Raw genomic sequence first — 22,115 nt, 5'->3', positions numbered from 1 at the left:
CAGCTTTCCGTGCCCCTTGGTCGGTAAGAAGCGACGCAGAGTGCTGCGGCACAGTATAACTTCAGGGGCTTGAAACACCGACATCTAGTGCCCCAGTGAAAGAGCTAAGAGCTATGCGGCACAGTATCCGTTCAGGCGTCTGACGCTACCGCCATCTAGGAACTTTAACGGAACTAACTTCAATGTAGTACGGTTTTGCGCTGACACTGTTCTAAATTGGTTGCTATAGGTAGTATTTTGTTTATCAAAATAATGCATTTGGTAAAACTATCGCTAGGTTGATGAATTGGTTATCTGTTGGACTCAGACGGTTCCAAACTTCCACTTACGGGATTTCTAAAGGCATGTCGGGTCTCTTCCTTACGCCACACTGGCTGGGCCCTTCAGCCGTGAACTTAGCGTGACAGCATCATTTTCGCCGGCCGGCACGGTCAGGGCCACTTCTGACACGGAGCGGGCGTCTTTGGCCGTGGCGAGCCGCTCTGTTTGTGTTGTATGCCTCACCTGGGTGATTGTATCGACCGTCTCGGCGGCCGCCGACCGCCGCCGCCGCCGGCCGTCAGTGTGGGGCGTCCGGCCGCCAGGCACCGACTGATTGGCGAGCCGTCCCGTCCGGGGACACGACAGACGCCCTGTCACCAGCCGCGGACCACCCAGTGGAGACAGAGGGACTCGTGACACGGCGCAACGAGAAAAGAGCTTTTATAGTGATAACGCTGACTTGGGAGTGGGACGCTGTGGTGCGAAATTTAACCGTGTGGAGGCATCACATACTGAACAAAGGTGTAAAAGTAAGTTTACTAGCTGATTTAAGGGCTTGAGGATCAGTTTTGTTCCGTTGTTGATTTCACCTGGAGCTGTGGTGGCGCTGTGTCCGGAGGCAGCGGCGCCTCTCGCTGGACCGGCTCAAGACCAGCCGCCATGCCGGCGGCTGCCGCCGTCCCCAGTGCCCCCGCCGAGTCGCCGGCTCGTCCCCCGGCCTACGTCGACTGTTACGTGTGCGGCCGTCAGTTCGGCTCGCGCTCTGTGGCCCTGCACGTGACGCGCTGCCTGGAGCGCTGGCGGGCCGCTAATGCCACGCTGCCGGCGTCGGAGCGCTCAGCCGAGCCGCAGCCGCCGCCGGCCGCCGAGCCGTCTCTCAACTCGTCCTGGCCGCGCAGCAACGGCCGGCTGCGCGCTGCGCTCGAGGAGCAGCAGAGCCCGCGCGTCTCGCGGCCGCGCACTGCCACCCTGAAAAAGCCGCGAGTGCTCGACGCCGAGAAGAAGGCCGAGCTGGACATGTCGACCACGCGCTGCAACGAACTGCTCCAGCTGGCGGCGGAGAACCGCGCGCGCCGGGAGCGGCCCGAGCGCGCCGCCTCCGAGGAGCGCGCCGGCCGGCCGCAAACCATCAAACTCAGCCAGCCCTCCTCGCGCGACCTCAACGTGCCCAACATCGACTACCGCTCGGCGGCCGTCATATCACCCGATGGCCGCGCCAAGGCGACCAAGGCTACCTCCAAGCTCGGCAGGCGGCTACCCAACTTCACGCGCGCCCTCGAGGAGCTGTTTCACGCGCCGCGCGCCAAGGCCGGCGTGCCGCGGCCGTGCATGTCGTGCGGCAAGCCGGAGAATCCGGAGCGGTTTCACAGCCATCCGGCCGAGCCGTCCGCCGAGCCGCCGCGCCGCGCCAAGCGGCCCTCCAAGAAGCGGATGTCGATCCAGCGTCCGGTGGCGATCCGGTACCGGGCGGCCGGCGGCGGCGGCGGCGCGCCGCAGCCGCCCATCGTCGACCCGGTGGCGCAGCGCAAACAGCAGCTGGAAGAGGAGCAGCGGCTCAAACAGCAGCGACTCAGGGAGGAGTACCTCAAGAAGGAGGAGAAGAGCAAGAAGGCGCGCGAGGACGCCATGCGCAAGAAGCTGGCGTTCACGATGGCGAAGCAGCAGCGCGTGACAAACGGGGCGGCGGCGCCGCCGCGGCCGGAGCCGTGCTACGTGTGCGGGAAGCCGTTCGGTGCCAACTCACTGCTTATTCACCAGCCTCAGTGCCTGGAGGTGAGTGGCCCCCACTGCACAGTCAGTTCCTGCAGTCAGCAACAGTCGCCGACCAGGTGAGGGCGACGCCCATCTTTTTCATAAAGGTTTTCCCATATTTTCGAGGAAAACGAGCGTGTGTTCAATTACGAGATGCATTGACTGAAAGCCGATTTTAACCCACGCACCGACGGGGGTCTGCGCCAACTAAGAACCGACGGGGGGCGGATGACCGCCCCCCCCCCCTGAGATCTTGAGAACGAAGCAATATAGCGACAAGCGGTAGGTAAACGGCATGGGGTACGCACGGGCAAGGTCCACGATTTTTACAAAGGTCATTTTCAGGTCAGGCAAAGATGACGTCACAGGGGTCAAAAAAGTCCAAATGAGTTCTGGGTTCATTGGTGCCTATTCCTGAGCCCGACTCACTAGCTAAATTTGGTCGGTAGCTTGACGAAAACTCGGAGGGCGTCTCATGCAGCCTTATTGAAATTAAGTACGGTAATAATGTATGATGTCACCATTAGCGTCGTCACGGGGGGGCAAGCGGGGCAGCTTGCCGCCCCCCCCCCCCCAACCTCGGACCGGGCACCCCCTGAGATCAATACAGATCCGATGAGATTTAGGAGTCGGGAAAAAATGGGGGTACTATTTCTGATAATGCCTGTGAGGTCATACTCGGTTGGAGCGTGCAGTTCAAACTAGAGTCGGAGTCGCAGTCGCCAAAATCTTCAAAACTCCGACTCCAGACTCGGAAATGTCAATGCTGTGATTCATTCCCTGTTCCTAGTTGGTTCTTTATTACATTTTATAGCTGATTTTCATAAGTTTTGGAGTGCTGACGCATAATTTTCGTTCAAAGCGTGACACGAAATCTTCGGGATCTTTCTCAACTCTCGTCAAATGTCTGCGACAAGCTCAAGTATTGTTCAAGTGCCGCAGGGCTCATGAGCTTGCTTTTCACACAGGCTCCATAAGGAGCTCTACTGAGCTCTAAGAAGCTTTCAGAGGGTCCAAACCGGCCTCTGTGAGTCCCACTGGTCAGTAGCGGCGAACACCTTCAATTAAGGGGGGGGGGGGGCACTGCCGAGTGCCGACTTTTGGTCCCATTCTTTCCATGCAACGCCCATTGGGCTAATATTAAAATGCCTAAATCAAAGAGGATACGGTGTCCCGGTACCCTCCCCGTTCCGCCGCCTATGCCACTGGTGTCCATGTTCTCTGAAAGGGCCCATACAGGGATCTTTGAGGATCTTATACATACGTAGACCTCTGAAGGGCCACACGGGTCTTGTATGTATGCACATGTATGTATGTAGGTATTGACATCAAAAGCCTTCCACATATGGAGCTCACCCTGAGCGCCTGGGGCCTGGGCCTAGTCGCTTAGCGCCCGCCGCCCACACTGGCTTCTGAGAGCCCCACCTTGGGCTCAGAAAGCCCTAAAGCACCACATACCTACACGTAAATATTTGGGGTGACCCACGCCGATTGGGATCCTAAGCAGGCTTCTGAGAGTCCAAACTGACCGTGAGTGGCCTGAAATGGCCTGGAAGTACGAAGCTTATCCTAAGGGATCCCTTGCCGCTATGCCGTGCGAAACTTTTGGTTCCGTTAAACATTTTTTAATTTTTGCTCGCGTTTGCAGCGCTTCCCTTCACACGAAAAACGAGAAACTTTTTGCTCACACTCGAGTGAACAAAACACTTCCCCTCACGGGAGCAAAGATGAATTACTTTCGATTCACACTTCCGAGTTCCGACATTCACTCTCCGCCGAATGCCCAACTTAGCTACAATCGGCGGCTGGGAACACGGTGCACTGGGGGTCCTCGATTCCACGCCCTGCTGGGGGGGGGGGCTGAACACCCCTCCCCCTTCTAGCTCGGCTCCTGGGCCACGTAGCGGTACGCGGAAGGCAGCGTTCGAAAAAGCGCCGAAAATAATGACGAAATCACTTCAGGCACTTTTTTTTGTCAGGCCAAAGGTCAGGTCACCAAAGGTTTGAAGGCAAAATTTCGCCGATTTTCAAGTCGAATATCGACAATTTCTAAGAAGCCAACGCATAACTCGGGAACCAATAGAGCTACCAGAAGAGCTACAGCGCCGCGGAAAAGCGCATTCGATAGCCCTATTAACGCCCTTCCCTTTCTGAGCAATTCTCTCAGATTTGACCTAACGTCAGCGATTTGCCTGCAGGGGTAAAAACTGCAAAATAACCGATTTTTGGGAGCAGTTTTTCTGTCATAGCTCTTGACCAAAGCCTTGCACGAGGTTACTTTTACTGGCATCGTGTTTCTCTCGTCAAGACGCATTAGGTAAATGAAATATAACTTGACCTTGAAAGGTAACTTGAAAATTTGACCTCAGGTCAAGGTCATGACTGACAAAATGGTCATGTTGCATATCAGTCGATTCGTATCGTCGAGCTGAACACAGCTAAGGTGTTTTCCTGGCACTTGCATGCCTCTATCAAAAGTTATTTGCGAAGAACTGTTAGATACCATTCGTGACCTGAGATGACCTCAGGGGCATAAACAGGGGTCACAGACATTATTTTCATGTTTAGTGTGCCTAAGTTACTTGTAATTCCGTGTTTGAGAGTGTTTATAATGACTTTCGTCCAAAAGCGGCGCATTTCAGTTTTCTCCCATTGACTTATAATGTGGGGAGGTCGCAAAATTGACCTTAGCTTAGGTCATCGATATCAAAATTCTGAGATATACATTTTGTACATACCATTGCTCTTAGCAATCACTGAAAGTTCCAAAGCGATCGGTCACTCGGTGTAGCTATGACAGACATTGAAACCTTTTATGAGGTGAGGTCACTTCAAGTAGCCTGGCAACTTTACCTTGAATGACCTTGGTCTGAAATTTTCACATATGTAGAATTGATGTATGATAAGGTGTGGCAAAAACGACGGCGCGTGAGATATTCGCGAAAAACCACAGGGGGTGTTCAAACACCCCCCAGCAGGGCGCGGGCTAAGCGTACTTTTCATACATCTTCTCACCCGTCCGTATTTCCACCTATAAATACGTATTTCCATCCTCAGGATACTGAAATTCTTCTCCACGCCGCAACCCCCCACTCCAAGCTGGACATGCAACTTTATCTCATGCGGGCTGCTCCTTTGGAGTGGCACTGCTCCCGAGGGAACGCACCCTGTAGCCGGGTGCAGAGAGTGCTTGGGGGGCTGGTCGGCCTGTCCATTCGGACGGGCTCAGCCCCAGTGACGCACTATGGTGCCTGCCCCGACCAATGTCTCCCCTTAATTCCTATAATCCTTCCGGCTCCAAAATGATCTCATTGGATCGAAAGGGTCCAACCCAACAAAACAAAGAAACAAAAACATCTTCTCCACGCGTGTGGTAAGAATTTACTTGCATTTTCAATATTCCAGACATTTTGCTTGTCTCTGGACTCTGGTCCACCAGCATCCTGAGCATCCGCACACGTAGCATGTTCTTTGGCATGGCGCACCGCTTCCTTTTCTGTTCTTGTCTTATTCTTATGTTATTCTTATTCTTATTCTTATTATCTGATCAGACCGGGCTGTTAGCACTGCCTCCATCTCACGATGCGCCCGTTTAAGCATTTGGCGCGAGCGCATTTCGCCTCCTTCCATTCCTCGCCGTGTTTAACCCTCGCCCGCACATGGGGGGGGGGGGTGGTTGCCACCCCCCCCCAGGTAGTCTTTCTGCTCTGCACTCAACATTTTTAGAGCTAGAAGGCTGATTTTTCGTATAGCTGCTCCTCTATCCTTTCTTGATGTCCACTGAAAATTTCAAGTTTCTGTGATTTTTGGTTTCGGAGATATGACCTTGTTTTTCAGGTCATGTCATGACCCAAATGGCCAATTCTCAACATCTTGCGTTTGCCATGGGCCTTATGAGCTTTTGACACCCTGATTTCGGCCTTTTTTGCCAGTCTTACCTCCTACCTATCATGGAACATGTTGTTTGACGATGTACAGGGGTCAAGGTCAGGGTCAAGGTCAACCTAGGTCACCTAAGATAATTGCGTTTTAGGCAAGCTGAATTTACTTTTTTTTGAAGTTTTTTGACTGCATTTTTGGTAAAAGCTTCTCAGATCATGATTTCATGTAATATGGACCCAAAAACAATCGGTGCACACATCAGTATACACACAGACACACACAGACATAAAAACACATATAATTGACCTTGACCTAACTTGACCTGAAATGACCTCAGCAGCAAAATTCTGGTCGGGTAGTGTGACAAAGAGGTTCTAGCTGGCTTGGCACCAGAAAACAGCATCGTCATCGGTATTTGATAAGCAGCACACTTGATATCCAACGGTGACCCAAAACAGCAACATTTTTTAGTTTGACCTGACCTGGAAGGTCAATGACTGACCTGAGAAGGTAAAACTGGGTATCATTGGATTCGTCTCTTCCCAAAGAATCTTTTTGGTCTTTACTGCTAAGCTCTATCTCCAACAGGAACGAAATGGCGCGGGGGGGGGGGGTGGCAACCCCCCCCCCCCATGTGCGTTCTAGGATGGGAAAATGGCATGTGCGGGCGAGGGTTAAAAGTTAGATACTTCTTCTCTTTGCTCATGAGACATTCATTCCTGTCGCAGACGATCCTCTGGCAGCAGTTGGGGTAAGGCGCCGCCGTGTCCTGGACAACTCGGCAGGTCGAGTCGGCTGATGGCTGATCAACGGGCTGGCATGTGGTCAGAAAAGTACAGCCCTTGGTGCACCGGGCGCCGACACAGCCCGGCTCCGTCCACTCGGCGCCGTCCTCCAACAGCTTGTCCAGCTCTTTGGAGTGACACTGTCCCGTCGTGCTATTAGGACACCTGCATGAGGAGCAGCATTTCGGATAGGTGGCGTTTGAAACACCCTCAACCGACACGCACCCCGAGCCGGGCCTTATCTGAGGACAATGTTTTCGGACGTACGGCCGGGTGCATTTCTCAAATATACACCCTGGTTCAGTCCATTCGTCTTCTTCCAAGAAAAGGTGTTTCAATGCATCGGAGTAGCACACCTGCATTGAACGATATATTCGGAAGACTCGCACTGGACAACACGCGGGAAACTCATCTCTATAAACTCCCTCAATGGAAGTCTGGGAGCGGTTGACAGATTCGCAGGTAGTGATGTTGATCTGGCCCAGGACACACCTGACCTGCTCGCAGCCCGACTTGGTCAAACCCGCTTTGTCTAGAGGACGTCTATACCGCTCGGTCCACAAGGCTCCGTCGGGGACATGCCCGTTGAACGCCTTCCAGTAGCAGGAGCCGTTCCCGGTGGCCGCGCACAGCTCGATGACCGCCCACAGTAGAGCGATGGCGCGCACCATGTTCAGAGCGATGAGCGCTGTCCGCCGCACTGGCGCCCGGCCCGGCCCGGCTGCAGCTATATAGCCGCTGCACCTGCGCTCCGCACTCCGCGCCGTCTGAGTCACACTCCGCCACCCGCCGCGCCGTCTGAGTCACACTCCGCCACCCGCCGCGCCGCGCCGCGTGCGGGCCAGTCCCCGAGGACGGGCCGCGGCGCGGGCCAAAGGTGCAGCTGACGGGAGACGACCGCAACATTTCATCAGCCTTCTGTCTATAGCTCATCGCCTGAATCCTGAAGGCGGTGCGCCATAGGCATAAACAGCCTGCTTTATGACGAGGCATCGAAGTCTGGAACACCATCACTGTGAAGCGCACACAAAGAAGAGCTGTGTTGAGAACGCTTTTGCGTGGAATGCGTGTGAACTGCTGGTTCTGTAGCAAGCGAAGATAATGGATACCTATATGCGTACACTTGCTAGAATTAGCATATCATATATTTTGGCTCATTAAGTGGTAAGTGGTAGGTATACATATGCGAGAGGGATATTATCCATGATCCGAGACTCGTTATCCGAAACTTGTCCAGCATAGGACTTCCCTAATCTGATCCCTGCACCTACCCGACCTACCCACTGGCGGTCCCAGGGGGGGGGCACGGGGGCCATGGCCCCCCCTTTGGTGCTGAAAGGTGGGGCCATACTATCTTTTGGCCCCACCTTTCAGATCGAACAAAAGTCCTAGAAAAGCTTTTCGTATGTTTCATTTTCTTTCTTGCGCCATCAAAGGACGTAAATTTCACTCATGAGGGCTCAGTTTCGCATTCTGTCAATTTGGTGGTCAGCGTCGCTGGCACCGGTTCACGAGTATGGCCGGATCTTATATGGAATATCAGCGTGGGTTTACTTGAGGCTCTCGTAGGCCCAGCAATGGCTGGCATGAGACCCTCTTCGGCAGTGGTGGGTGGGCCCTGCTAAAGGAGATTGGCTCTAAGACACTAAAGTAAGACCTCATGGGTTGGTGCTGTGCACCTCAGAAGCCCGGTGGTGACGCCGTATGCCGGCTTGGTTTCTTAAGGATTAGCGTGGGAACTCCGGGGCCTGCATAGAGTTTGCATGAGCTAATATGTAATCTCAGAGGCATGTGTGTAATGTGTACACAGTGGCGGTCGCGGGGGGGGGGGCATCAGGGCCATGCCCCCCCCCCCAAGGTCAATAAAGGGGGCCATCATATCATTTGCCCCCCCCCCCCCTCAAACAACCAATGGGCCCCCATGTAGGTGTATGGGGCCCTGGCAATTATTCGATCGTCACGAAGCTAAAAAAAAAAACCCACGCCCAGCTATCAATATAGCTCCCACACCGGTCTTTGAGCGTCCTACACTGACCTCTGAGGGAACTTCAGTGGCGGTCAAGTGCCCACGTTGACCGCTAAGAGCCTACATCAACCTCTGAGACCCCACATCTGGCCTATGAGGGCCCCTAACAGGCCTCAGGGGTCCCAACCGGCGTCTGAGGGTCTCACACCGGTCTCTGGTGGCCTTATTTCTGTCTGTGGTGTCCCAAGACGAACCTTAAGGTGCCAATGAGGGCCCCGCACTGGCTGCTGAAGACCCGATGCCGGCCTCTAAGGGCCTGCATTGGCATTTGAGGAGGGCCCATCTTGGCCTTTGAGGGCCCTCTGCTGGCCTCTGGGGTCCAACGACGGCTCATGCCGGTCTTTTAGGGCCCCACGCTGACCTCTGAGGGCCCATGTTGGCCTGTAATAACCCACATTAGCCTCTGAGAGCCCAACTCGGTCACTGATTGTCTCAAACTACTGGCCTTTGTAGTTTGCAGGCCCTGTACTGGTCTCTGAAGGCCCTAAACTGGCCTCTACGTGAAAACATATATGGGTGGGTTTCTGAAGATCAGAGGGCTCACGCAGTCTCCGGCACAGCCTTACGTTGGTCCTGATCGAGATTACTTTGCGTCCTGATGGTCCGGCGCAGATTCCCTCATATTTCGACGTCGGGACCCCATGAGCCGGTGTGGGTCCTGGGGCTGGCAGAGACTGATGAAGTCCTTAGGGCTCAGGGCCAGTCTTTTTAGCAGTAAGACTAGGCAGGTTGAGTGAGCCCCAATAGAGCCGCTGCGAAGCCCCGCAGGAGTCGCGCGCGGCCCTCAGATGCCAATTTTGAAAGCTCGGAACCTGTGGGGGGTCTCCAGAGGCCGGTCGGTGTACCTACTCTCTCCCGCCGCCACACAACTAGGTATGTTACCTATATGAGTAAATGTCATAGTCTGAAAATGCTCTCTGGGTTTCACATGCTTGTTCAAAGCAAGAGGTATCTGTACTTTTCCGAATTGTTTTATAGTGGTAAGGTCATGAATCCGCGTGCCTGACCTTCCAGTATACCTATGCTACACCGATCCGTCGTCATGGTGCAGTGGCCCGACCGGTGGAAGCACCGTGGGACGGGAAATGGAACTGGTGATTTTGCCTTAAATTGAGCTTAAAAATTTCACGCAAGAATCAGATGGATGAAGCATAAGTAATGCCAACTGCGCGGCACCTCGTGGACGTAAAAAATTAGCCGATCACCCCCCCCCCCCCTCCCGGTGACGGATAAATGTTATGTCCCGCGAGTGTGACTTTGGCCCCCCCTTTTGCTAGCGGCTGCGACCGCCAGTGGACCTACCCAAGTTACCTAGGTACTGCTGCCCTCGCACGGTCAGCATCGGTCCGAGGCAGCAGACGCGGTTATCTACCTGCCGAGCAGCGAGCGTATAGCACAGGCCGCAGAGCTGACTCCACCCATAACACCCAGAGCTGCGCTCCCGATAGTCAACCGTGGAATTTTGCAGTATATGCTGTAACACATTATAATCACTCAGATTTACTGGATGAGTCTCTTGTCGTTCTGTTCTTCAGTTTTTCCCCGGTTCCCGACTCCGAACACTCCCGATCTGCCCGTAGAAGTGGCGCCGCGAGAACGACTCTCTGCCGGAGCCGGAGCGGCAGCCGGAGCCGCAGCCGGCGCCGGCCGGAGGTCAGAGGTCAGACGCCGACCCGCCGGCCGGAGGTCAGAGGTCAGGGGGTCAGCCGCCGCCGGCCGGAGGTCAGAGGTCAGAGGGTCAGCCGCCGCCGGCGCCGGAGGCCCAGCTCACCGACAGCCGGACAGAGGACCAACAACAGGTTAGCCAACGACGTGCTGATGCAATGCACTGACGGCTGATGCAAGGGAGCACGTGTCGAATGGGCCACTGACGCGCGAGTCACCTGGGACGGTGGAAATAATATGCTGCCATATTTAACTTTGAACGTTTTTAAATATGAAATAATATTTTCGGAGTTTCTTGAGTGATATATATTGAAAAATTGATAGCAAATATTTCGATACTCGTAGTGGTACCTTTTTCAATGCGAGTGAGCACTCGCATTGAAAAAGGTACCACTACGAGTATCGAAATATTTGCTATCAATTTTTCAATATATATCACTCAAGAAACTCCGAAAATATTATTTCATATTCATTATAACTTGAGGAAAAGGTAACATGACTCTTAAGTCATACATTTGAACGTTTTGATATCCATGTGACAAATTAAAAATATTGATGCAATGATGAGTTTTTATAACTTGTTGATTAAATAATAGGTATAATTAATCTTAAAGTAAATCAAATGTTAAAAGGATTCATTTTTCGTCATTCGTGATTCACAGCCAGCATGGTGTGAATGTCGTGATGCGTCTGTCCGGTTTCAGGCGGACCTGGTTCCCTGCCGGCGCTGCGGCCGTACGTTCTTCCCCGACCGTGTACAGCTGCATGAGAAGAACTGTCAGCCCAAGGACGCAGACGCCGCGGCCCGGGAGGCGCCGGCGCAGGTACGGCACGAGCTGACACGGACACGCCAGCTATCGGCTGTTTATTTTGCACCCAAGGCTCTAAAGTATAAGCTATGTTCTTGGTATAAACTTGCCTTTTCACCTGTTTGATGCTTCATCGGGCTATGTAGGTAGTAGGTAAATACCTATGCAGAACTCGAAGAGCTAGGCAAGAGTCAGTCTTGCAAGAGTCTTGCACCCAAAACTCGAGCAGCGCAGCAATGTCGAACCGAACCCCTCCGCGTATCCACCGGGTGCGCCTAGTCCGCCCGGTTCCGTCGCCGGTGCGTCGGGGTCGCCTCCCGGGCGGCGCCGCGGCTCGGCCGGTGCCTCTGCACGTGGTGACGCTGTCGCCGCCGCGACAGGTGGCTCCTCCGTCCGTGTGCTACATCTGTAAGGCGCGGTTTCCACCGGACCAGCTGGCCGCTCACGAGGTGGAGTGTGTCAGCCGGTGGCGCGCGCAGAACGCCGTCACCGGCCAACAGATGGTGCCGCTGCCGGCTCTGGCGCTGCCACCGCAGCAGCAGCAGTCGGAACAGCAACCGGAACAGCAACAAGAACAGCAGCCAGAACAGCAACCAGAACAGCCGCCGCCGACAGAAGGAGCGACAACGGTGGCAATGCCCAGTGGTGAGAGTCAGAGAGCAAACACTTCGAATTGTTTTGTAATTGATTTTTGTTCATAGATCATTTATGTTTTGCTGATCCACCATTGAGCTTGCGTGAGATCACCATACGACATGCGAAAGTAAAAAACGATGGCCCAGTGTCGACGTGGGAAAACATGGGAAACCCATCATTGCTTGACCTAGCGCCTATACGCGAGTGTTCACTGTCGCATGTAACTGAGGGGCCAACTAAGCAGATTAAACACAATTTCCCCTGATAAATGACTCTAAATTGATGAGGAGCAAGGGCCAGAGCGATGCTGCACCTGTAGACGAAGTTTCGACGAGGCAGCGTGACTATAGCCGCCTATCAGTCACAATGGTGCGCAGATCCATGCCAACTAGCAAAGGTTAGGTCCCGAGCCATTTGGCCCAAACGGTCTATTGATCCGTGTGACCCATATATCATGCAAGGTCGATGGGAATGCCTTGCATTGATCGGTGGCCATTGTTGGGCTCCAGAAATGTCGCGTCACTCCAAAATGGCTCCACTGTCCGATAGGAATGCTTATTCAGACCCGGACGACCGTTTTCATACAACATGAAAGTGCACGAATGTCGTTAAGAACGTCACAATTATATAAAGGCATTGCAGCGACCTATACGAGCTGCAAAACGAAGCGAAGCTTTAATAACTTTTTCATGGATTATCATTATATAGTCGGTACGTATACCATTGTCATGCTTGAACTATCCATCCAAGGGCATGCCTATTCCATCTCATGGTGGTAGTTCCGAGTAATGGCGTTGACTCATTGACTGACGTGTGACTGATATCACCGTGTAACATGTGACCATATAACTGATGAGACGCGTCACGTGTTGGCAGGAGCTGCACCGACCGCGGCGGTGGCGGTGGCCCCCTCGGCGCCCGCTGCCGGCCCGGTCGAGCAGCTCGAGGGCCAGCTGGACGCTCTCATCGACGCCGCCTGGCAGAGCCACCTCTCCGAGCTGGTGCCGTGCCCCAACTGCGCGCGCACCTTCTTCCCCGACCGGCTGGAGAAGCACACCAAAAACTGCAAGGTCGACCCCAAACAGAAGTGACCCCCGACCGGGTGGGCTCGGCTGAATCGCCAACCGAGTGATGCAAGTGAGAGGATCTGACCAAGCGGCCTAGGACGGCTGCACGCGCACTGCACAGTTGCCGGATATCTTACGCTATGGGCCATTGCGGAGCTATATGGTGACTATGTTGCCAAAAGATGTCTGGTAATGATGTCGAATTTGAGGATGAATTTGACAGCGCTTATGCTACTTGCATGGGCCGCTGATTTAGTACTAATTTCAAATAGTTTTAGTTGGATTGACGGTTTATTTCAGCAAACCATTTCTTTTACCTGACAAGCAGGCGATCTTATCAATCTCTTTTTCGGTTGCTCCTTTAGTTTCTGCTTATGCAATAGGTACGAGGTTAATGGTGCAATTCATGTCTGTAAACTTATTGACTTTAAATCAAGAAGGCGATGCAATCCATTCATGTTGCCAACAAACCATGCCTTATATTAACACTGAAGTTAATAACACTCCAGTGATTTGTGTAGAAGTGTAGACGTCTACCTAGTTGGCAGCATTGCTGATATCGTGGCGTTTTGCGAGAGATGTGATACCGCGAGGCATGATAGGTAATACGGTGGTACCTGAATCACTAATTAGGTTTGCGGTGTCAGAACGTGGACGATGTCCGGATTTATTTCTGTGTCGTTTCTGTCACAAGGTAATCGTCGCATATAATCATGCAATACACACGGGAACATGGAACATATTGTTGTTTGAGGCAGGCAACTGATGACAATTATGTGTACGTAGAGCTTGTGCGATTCGAGAGCGACTCATTCGTGCAAACAATTAAGTGACAAGAAACGTCACATTCATTTTGCTTCTGTACCATCTGCGAACACGGGGGCGGCGTCATCCATCATGGCGTCCTCCCCTCCGTCATCGCTCTGACCCGAGTCCATGTGACTCGTATCGCCGTCGTCGTCGTCGTCGTCATCGTCGTCATCATCGTCATCATCATCGTCTTGGTCGTCGTAGGCGGCGCGTCTGTCGGCGGCGCTGAGGTCCCGCTCCTCCCTCTCCACCTGACGCTCCATGTCGGGCACGGGGTCCTCCTCCAGCTCAGTGGTGGCCGCCGGCTGCTCGGCCGCCTCACGCTGCCAGCGGTGCGGCTGCGGCTCCGGGCCGGGGCCCAGCTCAGCCCGCCGCCACAGAGCCAGAGCGTCCTCCCGCACCCGCGGGTCGGCGACGGCGCGCCGCCGCTGACGAGCCGACCGCCCGTCCAGCCGCTCGATCAGCACCGGGTGGCCGCCGTCCATGGCCAGCCGCAGCCGAGCCTGCTCCGAGCGGCGTCTGCGGGCTGCCGGCGTCTGAGGTGCCGCTGCCGGTGCCGCCGGCGGCTGCCCGGCCGCTGGTGCCGCTGCTGGTGCCGCACCTGACGATGCCGCTGGTGGTGCCGCTGGTGGTGCCGCTGGTGGTGCCCCCGGTGGTGCGCCTGGTGCCGCTGGTGGTGCCCCTGGTGGTGCTCCTGGTGCCGGCGGCGGAGGCTGGCCCGGCGATGGCGCGCCTGGCGGGGCCGGCGGCTGTGCGCCCGGCGGCGGCGGTGCCGGGGGCGGCTGGCCGGCCGGAGGAGCAGCTGGCGGCGCGGCCGGCATCCCCGGCGCCGGCGGCTGGTCACCGGGCAGCGGGAACGGCAGCGCCCGTGTCTCCATCGGAGGCGGCGGCTGCCACCCTGGAGCGGGATAGTACGGCGACTGGGGCGGACCAGGGACCGGCGCCGCCTGTGGTGACCAGGCGCCGGCAGCTGCAGGGCCCATCTCAGCTGAGGCGTCTCTGAGCGAGCGCTGGAGTGATGAATAATGCTCTTCAGGGAGCAACGTATCTTGGTGGTAGCTCTGTAGGTAGTTTGGGATATCAGCTACCCATTCCGCTTTCACATCTCGTCTCCTAACACCTGTTTTAGCTTCACGCTTGCGTCTGCCCTGACTTGGTCCTCCGACCTCCTTCTTGGACCGGCCGTGGCGCCGCTTCCTGCGCTGGTCGTCCTCCTCTTCCACGATAATTGTGTTCTGTCCCAGCTTCTTCAGTTCCATCATTGCCGGACCCAGAATGGCCAGCGTCTTGTCAACACTGCTCTCCACGTTATCGAGTCGAGCCGATATCTCTCGCTTGCGAGATATGACTCTCTCCAAAACCATATTCAGTTTTGATTCCAGTCGTTTGACTTGGCTGACAAGGTCGCTGACCCCAGAGTTGATGGACGTTACTTGTGTTACTACTTCTTTAGGCATTGTTTGAACTACTGTCTGAATGGGCACGGGCTGTGGTACCGCCTTGTCTATGGTCTTGATCGTTTCTATGGTTTCCACACCATCTAAAACAACACAGACACTGATCAATCCTATCTTATTTTCATTTGTGGTGGGTCAAGTGGGCAGGCACAGTAGGAAAATAAAAAGAAAATGGGAAACAAACGTTGCTAAGTGAAATGACTCACAAGCCAACGCTGCTAAAAAGCACCAAAATCGTTTTCTTAGGCCGCCCGTTCAGCGGCGGATGGCTGGAGTGTCAGCTGTTCCGCACGGCATCCGTGTATTGCGGTACAGCCTATCTGTCCAGTGTCCAGCAGCGTTAGCCTGTCGGGCGAGAACTGCGACAACATCGGCCCTTCCCCGCAGAGCTCTCTGTGAAGACAGAGCTCTTTGTCTGTGCTATTTGAAAGCGTTTTTAAAGTACTCATAAGACAGATAACTTGGGTGGATGCCAAATAACTATCATTTGGCGTTTCTTTTGTCTTAGGTTTCTACGTTGAATGTTTTTTCTCTGAACCATTACGTGCATAAATAATGTATTAACGAGGGGAAAATGCATTGTTACCAGTAAGCTGGAATTTCACTAATTCAAATTCGTCTAAAAGGCTCACTGGACTTTAACTTAGGCTCTCTCTTGGGACCAAACATAGGGTCGCATTCTACATCTATGTAATAAAAGCAATATCTCATTTTTGCGTGCACCGTTTAAAAAAGTTGCTTTTTGAAGCTTTTCTTTCAAGAAAAGCGCGATCATTGATCAATGAGCATATTCATCTACTTTCTAAACATTTTTTAGTTCAAACACGGTCCCCTTTTGTAACATTTTTATATCAATATGTTACAAATCCGGAGAAAATCATGGTGCAGCGAAAAATGACACCATATTCAGCAGAACAATTGATATCGGCTTCACACTTAAGACGCTTCGATCGGCTTCACGCCTATAGAACTGCTACGATGATGCATTAATGCAATATGCCAATACAATCAATCGGTATAATACATACCAGTATAACGCCTTTTGGGGCGACTAACGGAGCGAGCGAGAGGGTGGGCCTTGCACGTGCGAAATTGCGAAGGGGTACCTCCAACTGACTTGTGCAAAGGCCACCGTTACACGAACAGTTACGTGTATTTAATTGCATGTTTTGCAATAAAAACATATGGGGAAATATTTACATCTTAGCGTATGACAAAAGCATGGCAAGGCAGCCAGCCTCCAGGCATGAATCCAATCGTAGGGCAAAGCCTGTATCTGCCTATACTTGAAAGGGATACGATTCAACAACGATGAATGACATGAACAAACACAGCTATCACGCCAAACACATCACTTATCATCATCGTCGTCGTCGTCGTCATCGTCATCGTCATCATCATCGTCATCGTCATCGTCATCATCATCGTCGTCGTCAATGTCGTCGTCATCGTCGTCATCGTCAATGATGATGTCAGTCTCTCTGCCGTGCTTCGCCTCGCGCTTTTTTCTTCGGCCAGCTCCTCCTTGCACTGAGCCAAGTAATCGTAAAATGTTCATTATGCCTACTTCAAATCTCTTCAACTCTGATGCTATTTCTCTTTTTCTTTGAACGACCTTGGCCATGACAGCATTCAAAGCATCTTCTATTCTTCTTGTCAGCTTGACCAGGTCTGGTCCGGTGACGTCTACCTTTTCGACCTCTATCTTCTCTACAGCCGAGGCCTGGGGCGGCGGTGCGGGAATCGTCTCCACAATCTTCTCCTCTTTGGTCACTACCTCCTCTGAAGAACCATCGCTTTCGTCGTCCACCGAAATCACGTCGACCTCACCTGCAAGACAAGCGAAATCTCTCACATCCCTCCGTGACATTTTCGGGAAGAAACTGAAAATGAATCGGTGGGATGTGGAGCTTTCCCTTGGCTTGCAGGGAAGCTGTTCCATGGTACTCGCAATTTTATCCGCACCGTTCATTATCAGTATTTTCTCGCTAACACACGAAATGACTCAAGAGAACAAAAAGCATAGGCAAATTTAATTAAATAGTGGTATATACCTAAACAAATGCACATGATTTATGGACAAAATAAGATTTGAGGGAGCTATTTATGCATCTGTGCAGAGACATTCAGAGGTAATCTACATGGAAAGTATACACAACGAAATCGTCAATTGCCGCTTCCCTATCTGCCATCGTTTCTTCACTTATTAGTCAAAGTTCTTAAGTGTGTACCAGTGGGCAGTGTTGTGTTGGTGATAATTAGTGACCTGATCCATTGATAAAAGCAAATAGATCAGACCCAAGGCGTCAGACCGACCAGTGCTGATCACATCTCAACGTGACAATGTGACGGTAAAAGTAAGACATCGGATCTCACACATGCAAGGAATGAATCCAGCTCCGATGAAATTATCTTGAATTGTAGATTTTTATTTCAGTTTGATTTGTATTCTATTCAATGAAAGCCAATATTCTTAAACAGGTGTTGTGATCTTTACATAGATCTGGTTTAGTAATCCATTTCCTTTCCCTTCACAATGCTTACTTTAAAGAATACGTGCAACTAACAATTTCCCAGCGTTGCCCTCAATATCAATAGGTATGTGAAAGGCGAACGTTGCTATCATCTTTTGGATTTACCTACGGTTAGTCATTGTATCAAGTATCTGACAGATTGTTATATGGAAGATATGTACCATTCAATCACATGGAGTGATCCTACGCATTCGTATTGTCAGATTAAAAATGTTTTTAACTTAGGCTGATGGGAAAGTTGGTTTGATATCAGTTCTTACCTCCAGATGAAAGTGGTATTGTCAGACACACCAAAGACATCACCCAGAACAACTTCATTCTTGCAGCAACAAGTAAGAGAGCTCACCAGGTTGTTCAAAATAAACTTTCTAAGACATTGCATTTATATGGTTATTTACGTGCAGTTATCAACGAGCAATGATTACATAGGGTATGCCAGCATATTTCACATAACTGACAATCCAACCCTTAAAATTACATCTAATGCAGGTATAGGTCTGGCATATGAAATTGCATTGCCTCAGCTGTCTGAAAATAACAAAAAGCAAGGACAAAAAGTGATAATCCATGGATTTTATAAATTGAAAGATTCTCGTGCCAAGAGCACGAGACGTCATCTCATTTTATGAACTCCGATGGCTCCGATGTTTATTCGAGTCAATAATGCGAGCACTGCAGCACAGTAAAAGCATTACAAAATAAGTAGCACATCAAATGTATTTAATATTTATGCATTACAAAGTAAGCACTCTCCCTTATATCGTTTGGATGTCAATTCTATCACAATGTAATGTTTAACCATTTGTTGTTATCAACCTCAATAGCTTTCTGCATTTTCGTCATCTCGCTGCATTGTGGCGCTAGTGCACAAGACTACGACAACGACGCGTAAGTACCTGCATAAGTACATAGTGCATATGCCGTTTACCACCGTCAGGTTTTCATTTGACTAAATAGCAATTACTTTATTCTAAAGGCTTATATTGATCGGGGTTTCGTATAACGACCCAACAAATGACATGTTTGAGATGATGAAAATCTACCTTCGACATTGAGTTCATTAAAATGATTAGGCAAGACAAGGACTAAGGGATAATACGGACATTCCGAGTAAAGCTATTATTCAATGACACGTCAGTCACATAAGGTGATAAAAAGGGAAACATGTGTTGCAGATATCCAGACGAAGATAACAGAATCGGTGATAGCGCTTCAATAAGTGAAGCGGAAAGAAGCCATCGAGACGAGAAGCGTGAAGACGACTCCCAGGTTGGTAGTTGATCCATCTTTTGATAAAAATCAGCCTGTCACAAGCAATATCATCTGCCATCTATTCTGCAAGGCACCTGAAAAGTATTTTAAGTTGGCATTTTCAAAACTTAATTGTGTCTTGCTTGACTGTTCGTCTGGTTCGATCCCTCTTGAATGCTGAGTCTGAAATCTGCCTTGAAATATCTCAAGTTAGCTTGGCAGTGCAGCAAATTCAAATGATTACATGTCCATAAAAAGTTTTAATAAGCTCAATTACTCAATGTAGAATTCGAAATATTGGTAGAGTTCCGCACACAAAAATATGGAACTAAAAATGTGGATAGCGTATGCATAGCCAGATAAGTCGTTTTAGAGCAAGTGACAATATTCCGTTTAGAAAATGAGAGTCACGTCTAAATAGTACAAGAACTTCAAAGAGTGTGGTGAAAGAGAATGACAGAGCTCAGCATGACGAGTGCGGGTTAAATTGGTCAGATATTCTTTCACACATGCGTCACCTACCCGATGTTAACGTTTGATGTACAATTACGAACTCTCTGACGTTTGCAGCCTTTGGGAATGAAAACATCGACAGTCATAGAAATCAGCGCAGACGATGCGAAATCAACGAAAAAAGAAAACGAGGAAGAAGCAACAGTATCTCACACACCCAATACAAAATTACAGGCTCCCATAACAGTAAAGAAAACGCCAAAGGTAATTACAAAGGGAAAGGGCAAAGAGAAAACCGTTCTGTCCCAGAAACTTCCACAAAAACCGTCACGTGTTGTTGTAGATGTGAAAGAAAAGAAGGACAAGAATGATCCAAAAGGGAAGAAGAAATGGGAGACTGACCTGGTTGTAGAAGGGAAAGCGAAGAAGGTAGAAGATGAAGATGACACAGAGGTGATAAGCGACTCAGGTACTCCTCCAGAGGAAGAGGTAATCGACGTGCAGTCTAGTGGCACTAAGACGGAGGAAATCATCGATGTCGAAGGAGGAAAGGAGGAAGTGATCGAAGTAGAACCGGTGACTGAATCATCAGAGGAAGTGATAGAGGTTGTTAAACCGCCCAAACCACCCGAGCCAAAGGTCATCGAGGTCATAGAGCCACCAGGGCCAAGGAGTAAGGGCGACAAGGTGGTCGAAGTCATTGAGCCTTCAGGTGCTGAGGAGATTGTCGAGGTGGCAACCACGCCCCCAGAGACGCCTGAGGTCATCGAGATTGAATCAGCCAAAAACAAGAACGGAGACGTCGTTATAGAAGAGATAGTGCCAAATCCCGAGGACATTGACATCGAAAACATGGGCAAAAATAATAAAGTTACCACAGCCATCAAAGAGGGTCGGCATGAGATTTTGGAGGACATTAAAGAGGGCCTGACTCCCGATTTACTCCACTGGGCCGAAGAGGCCATCGCAGCGGGCATCGAAAATGTTGTAAATGCTGTAGAAGACAAATACATTGCCTACATGAAGTCAAGGACCAGGAGGAAGCGTGAAGCTGCATCTTCTAAAAGTGACGATGGCGATGACGACGATGAAATTATAAAGACTAGTAGCAAGACACTGCACGCCGCTATGAAAAAGGTACAAAAGGCTGCGGCCGTCCTTGCTTCAAGCGAGGCGAGAAACGCAGCAAAAGCCGCCTCCACAGCCGCCAAACTGAACATGGACGTGACCAGCCAGGCGGCCAGCAACGCCATGAAGTCGGTGGCCTCCGCGATCGGCGCCGCGTCCCAGAACGCCGCCAAGCAGATCGTGGATGCCGAGAACCAGGCGGCGGCCGCGGCACTGGCCGGCGCCGCGCCGGTGATCGTGGCCGGCGCCCAGCAGAGCAGTCCCGTCATCGTCACCGACTCGGCGGCGGCGCCCGCTGCTGTCGAGGAGGCGGTAATCGAGGCGGCCGCCCGTCCGCCGCCGGTCATCGTCACAGAGAACTCGCCGGGCACGGCGGCGGCCGTCGAGCAGGCGGCGGCGACGGCGGCGGCGGCGGCGACGGCGGCGGCGGCGGCGAGCGGCAGCGGCCGCGACCTGATCCAGCAGACCCTGCAGATTCAGAAGGGACTGAACCTGGTGATGCGCGCAGTGCTGAAGGAGAAGGAGCGGGTGGCCGCCGATCTGGCGCGCTACCAGAACAAGATCAGCTTCCTGCTGCGGGAGATGACCGGAGCGGCGGCGGCCGAGGCGGGCGCCGCGGGTCGGCGGCGGCGACGGGAGGTGCGCCGGCAGCGGCGCGCGCTGCTCACCACCGAGCACCTCCACCAGCTGCTGCAGCGCGAGCAGCACCGCGTCAACCAGATGCTGCACCTGCTCGATGTCGGCATCAGCACTGAGAAGAGGAAGCGGGCGGCGCCCGAGGCCGGCGCGTGCCGCAGCCTGGCCAAGAAACGCTCCGGCGGCAGCAGGGAGAGCCAATGTGTCGAGGTCGGCTGACGGATCATTTCGGAATCACGAGTGTTTTGAAAAAATGCAGTGTGTTGCTTTCGTGTCAACTGTAGCATGATGTGTTGAATAAATATGCCTATATCGCATGCCTAGATCCCAAGCAAGGACCTTGCTGCTTTATTAAGAGTCGCGCGTCCTGATAACTTGTTTCCATTATGGAGCTCCAAATTTTTCATACAAAAATTTCTTATCTATTGTAACGACAAAACTCAAATTTCCATCCATTTGGTAAGTCCCCACAAACACGTATTTTAGAACCTTTAGAGGTACCGACTCATTTAATTTTGGTGGCCGGTCGACATTCCTCGCCAATCGCCATACATTCAGCCCTCAGGAACGGCCAGTCAACCCGGGTGCTGGCGCGATCATTCACTATGCAGTATGCACGTCTATTTCACCTGTCATTAGCGACGGCCCAGTGCCGAGCGGCCAATAGCATGTCTCTGGGACCGTAACGATGTGGTGCGGTACCCGGCTAGGAAAACAGCCACCATCGACCGGTGGCGTCGAGCCTCACACGATGCCCGGTCATTGACACCCCGACAGAGGGTCAGTAGCGGTCGGTGGGCCGGACTGGCTACCGTGCGCGGGCCGCCGCACGCAGTCAGACCGGGTGATAGGTAACGCGTGTTTGTATATATCGCGCTATATGAGCATGGTTGGTAAATATCATGTACCTAACGATACACGGTGCAGGGGAGAGTGGGGCAAAGCGGCCACCCTAACGCTTCT

General features: G+C 52.1%; 3 protein-coding genes across 4 annotated transcripts; 2 read left to right on the top strand and 1 right to left on the bottom strand.

Moving 5' to 3' along the window:
* The first annotated feature begins 810 nt into the window (after positions 1–810).
* On the top strand, positions 811–13,625 carry LOC122379358 (zinc finger protein 474-like). The gene is made up of 5 exons (XM_043361496.1): positions 811–2,034; positions 10,287–10,505; positions 11,076–11,195; positions 11,561–11,825; positions 12,693–13,625. Exons 1-5 carry the CDS (start codon positions 922–924, stop codon positions 12,905–12,907), a joined length of 1,932 nt encoding a protein of 643 aa, XP_043217431.1. The 5' UTR covers positions 811–921; the 3' UTR covers positions 12,908–13,625.
* Positions 13,527–18,236, bottom strand: LOC122379360 (WW domain-binding protein 11-like). Its single transcript, XM_043361500.1, has 2 exons — positions 17,945–18,236; positions 13,527–15,233 (listed from the first exon to the last, which is right to left on the bottom strand). Exons 1-2 carry the CDS (start codon positions 18,000–18,002, stop codon positions 13,732–13,734), a joined length of 1,560 nt encoding a protein of 519 aa, XP_043217435.1. The 5' UTR covers positions 18,003–18,236; the 3' UTR covers positions 13,527–13,731.
* A 1-nt stretch (position 18,237) lies between these two features.
* On the top strand, positions 18,238–21,483 carry LOC122379356. 2 transcript variants are annotated; one of them, XM_043361495.1, is made up of 4 exons: positions 18,337–18,572; positions 18,860–18,953; positions 19,506–20,905; positions 20,939–21,483. In XM_043361495.1, exons 1-4 carry the CDS (start codon positions 18,475–18,477, stop codon positions 21,369–21,371), a joined length of 2,025 nt encoding a protein of 674 aa, XP_043217430.1. In that variant the 5' UTR covers positions 18,337–18,474; the 3' UTR covers positions 21,372–21,483. The 2 variants fall into 2 exon arrangements, with proteins under 2 accessions (XP_043217429.1, XP_043217430.1); XM_043361494.1 differs by having other exon boundaries at positions 18,238–18,572; positions 19,506–21,483.
* Positions 21,484–22,115: the final 632 nt, after the last annotated feature.

This window comes from Amphibalanus amphitrite, unplaced genomic scaffold, assembly GCF_019059575.1.
Source record: "Amphibalanus amphitrite isolate SeventyFive unplaced genomic scaffold, NRLGWU_Aamphi_draft 000076F_arrow, whole genome shotgun sequence".
In the NCBI taxonomy this organism is placed as follows: domain Eukaryota; kingdom Metazoa; phylum Arthropoda; class Thecostraca; order Balanomorpha; family Balanidae; genus Amphibalanus; species Amphibalanus amphitrite.
This window is presented reverse-complemented; position numbering and strand designations above follow the sequence as displayed.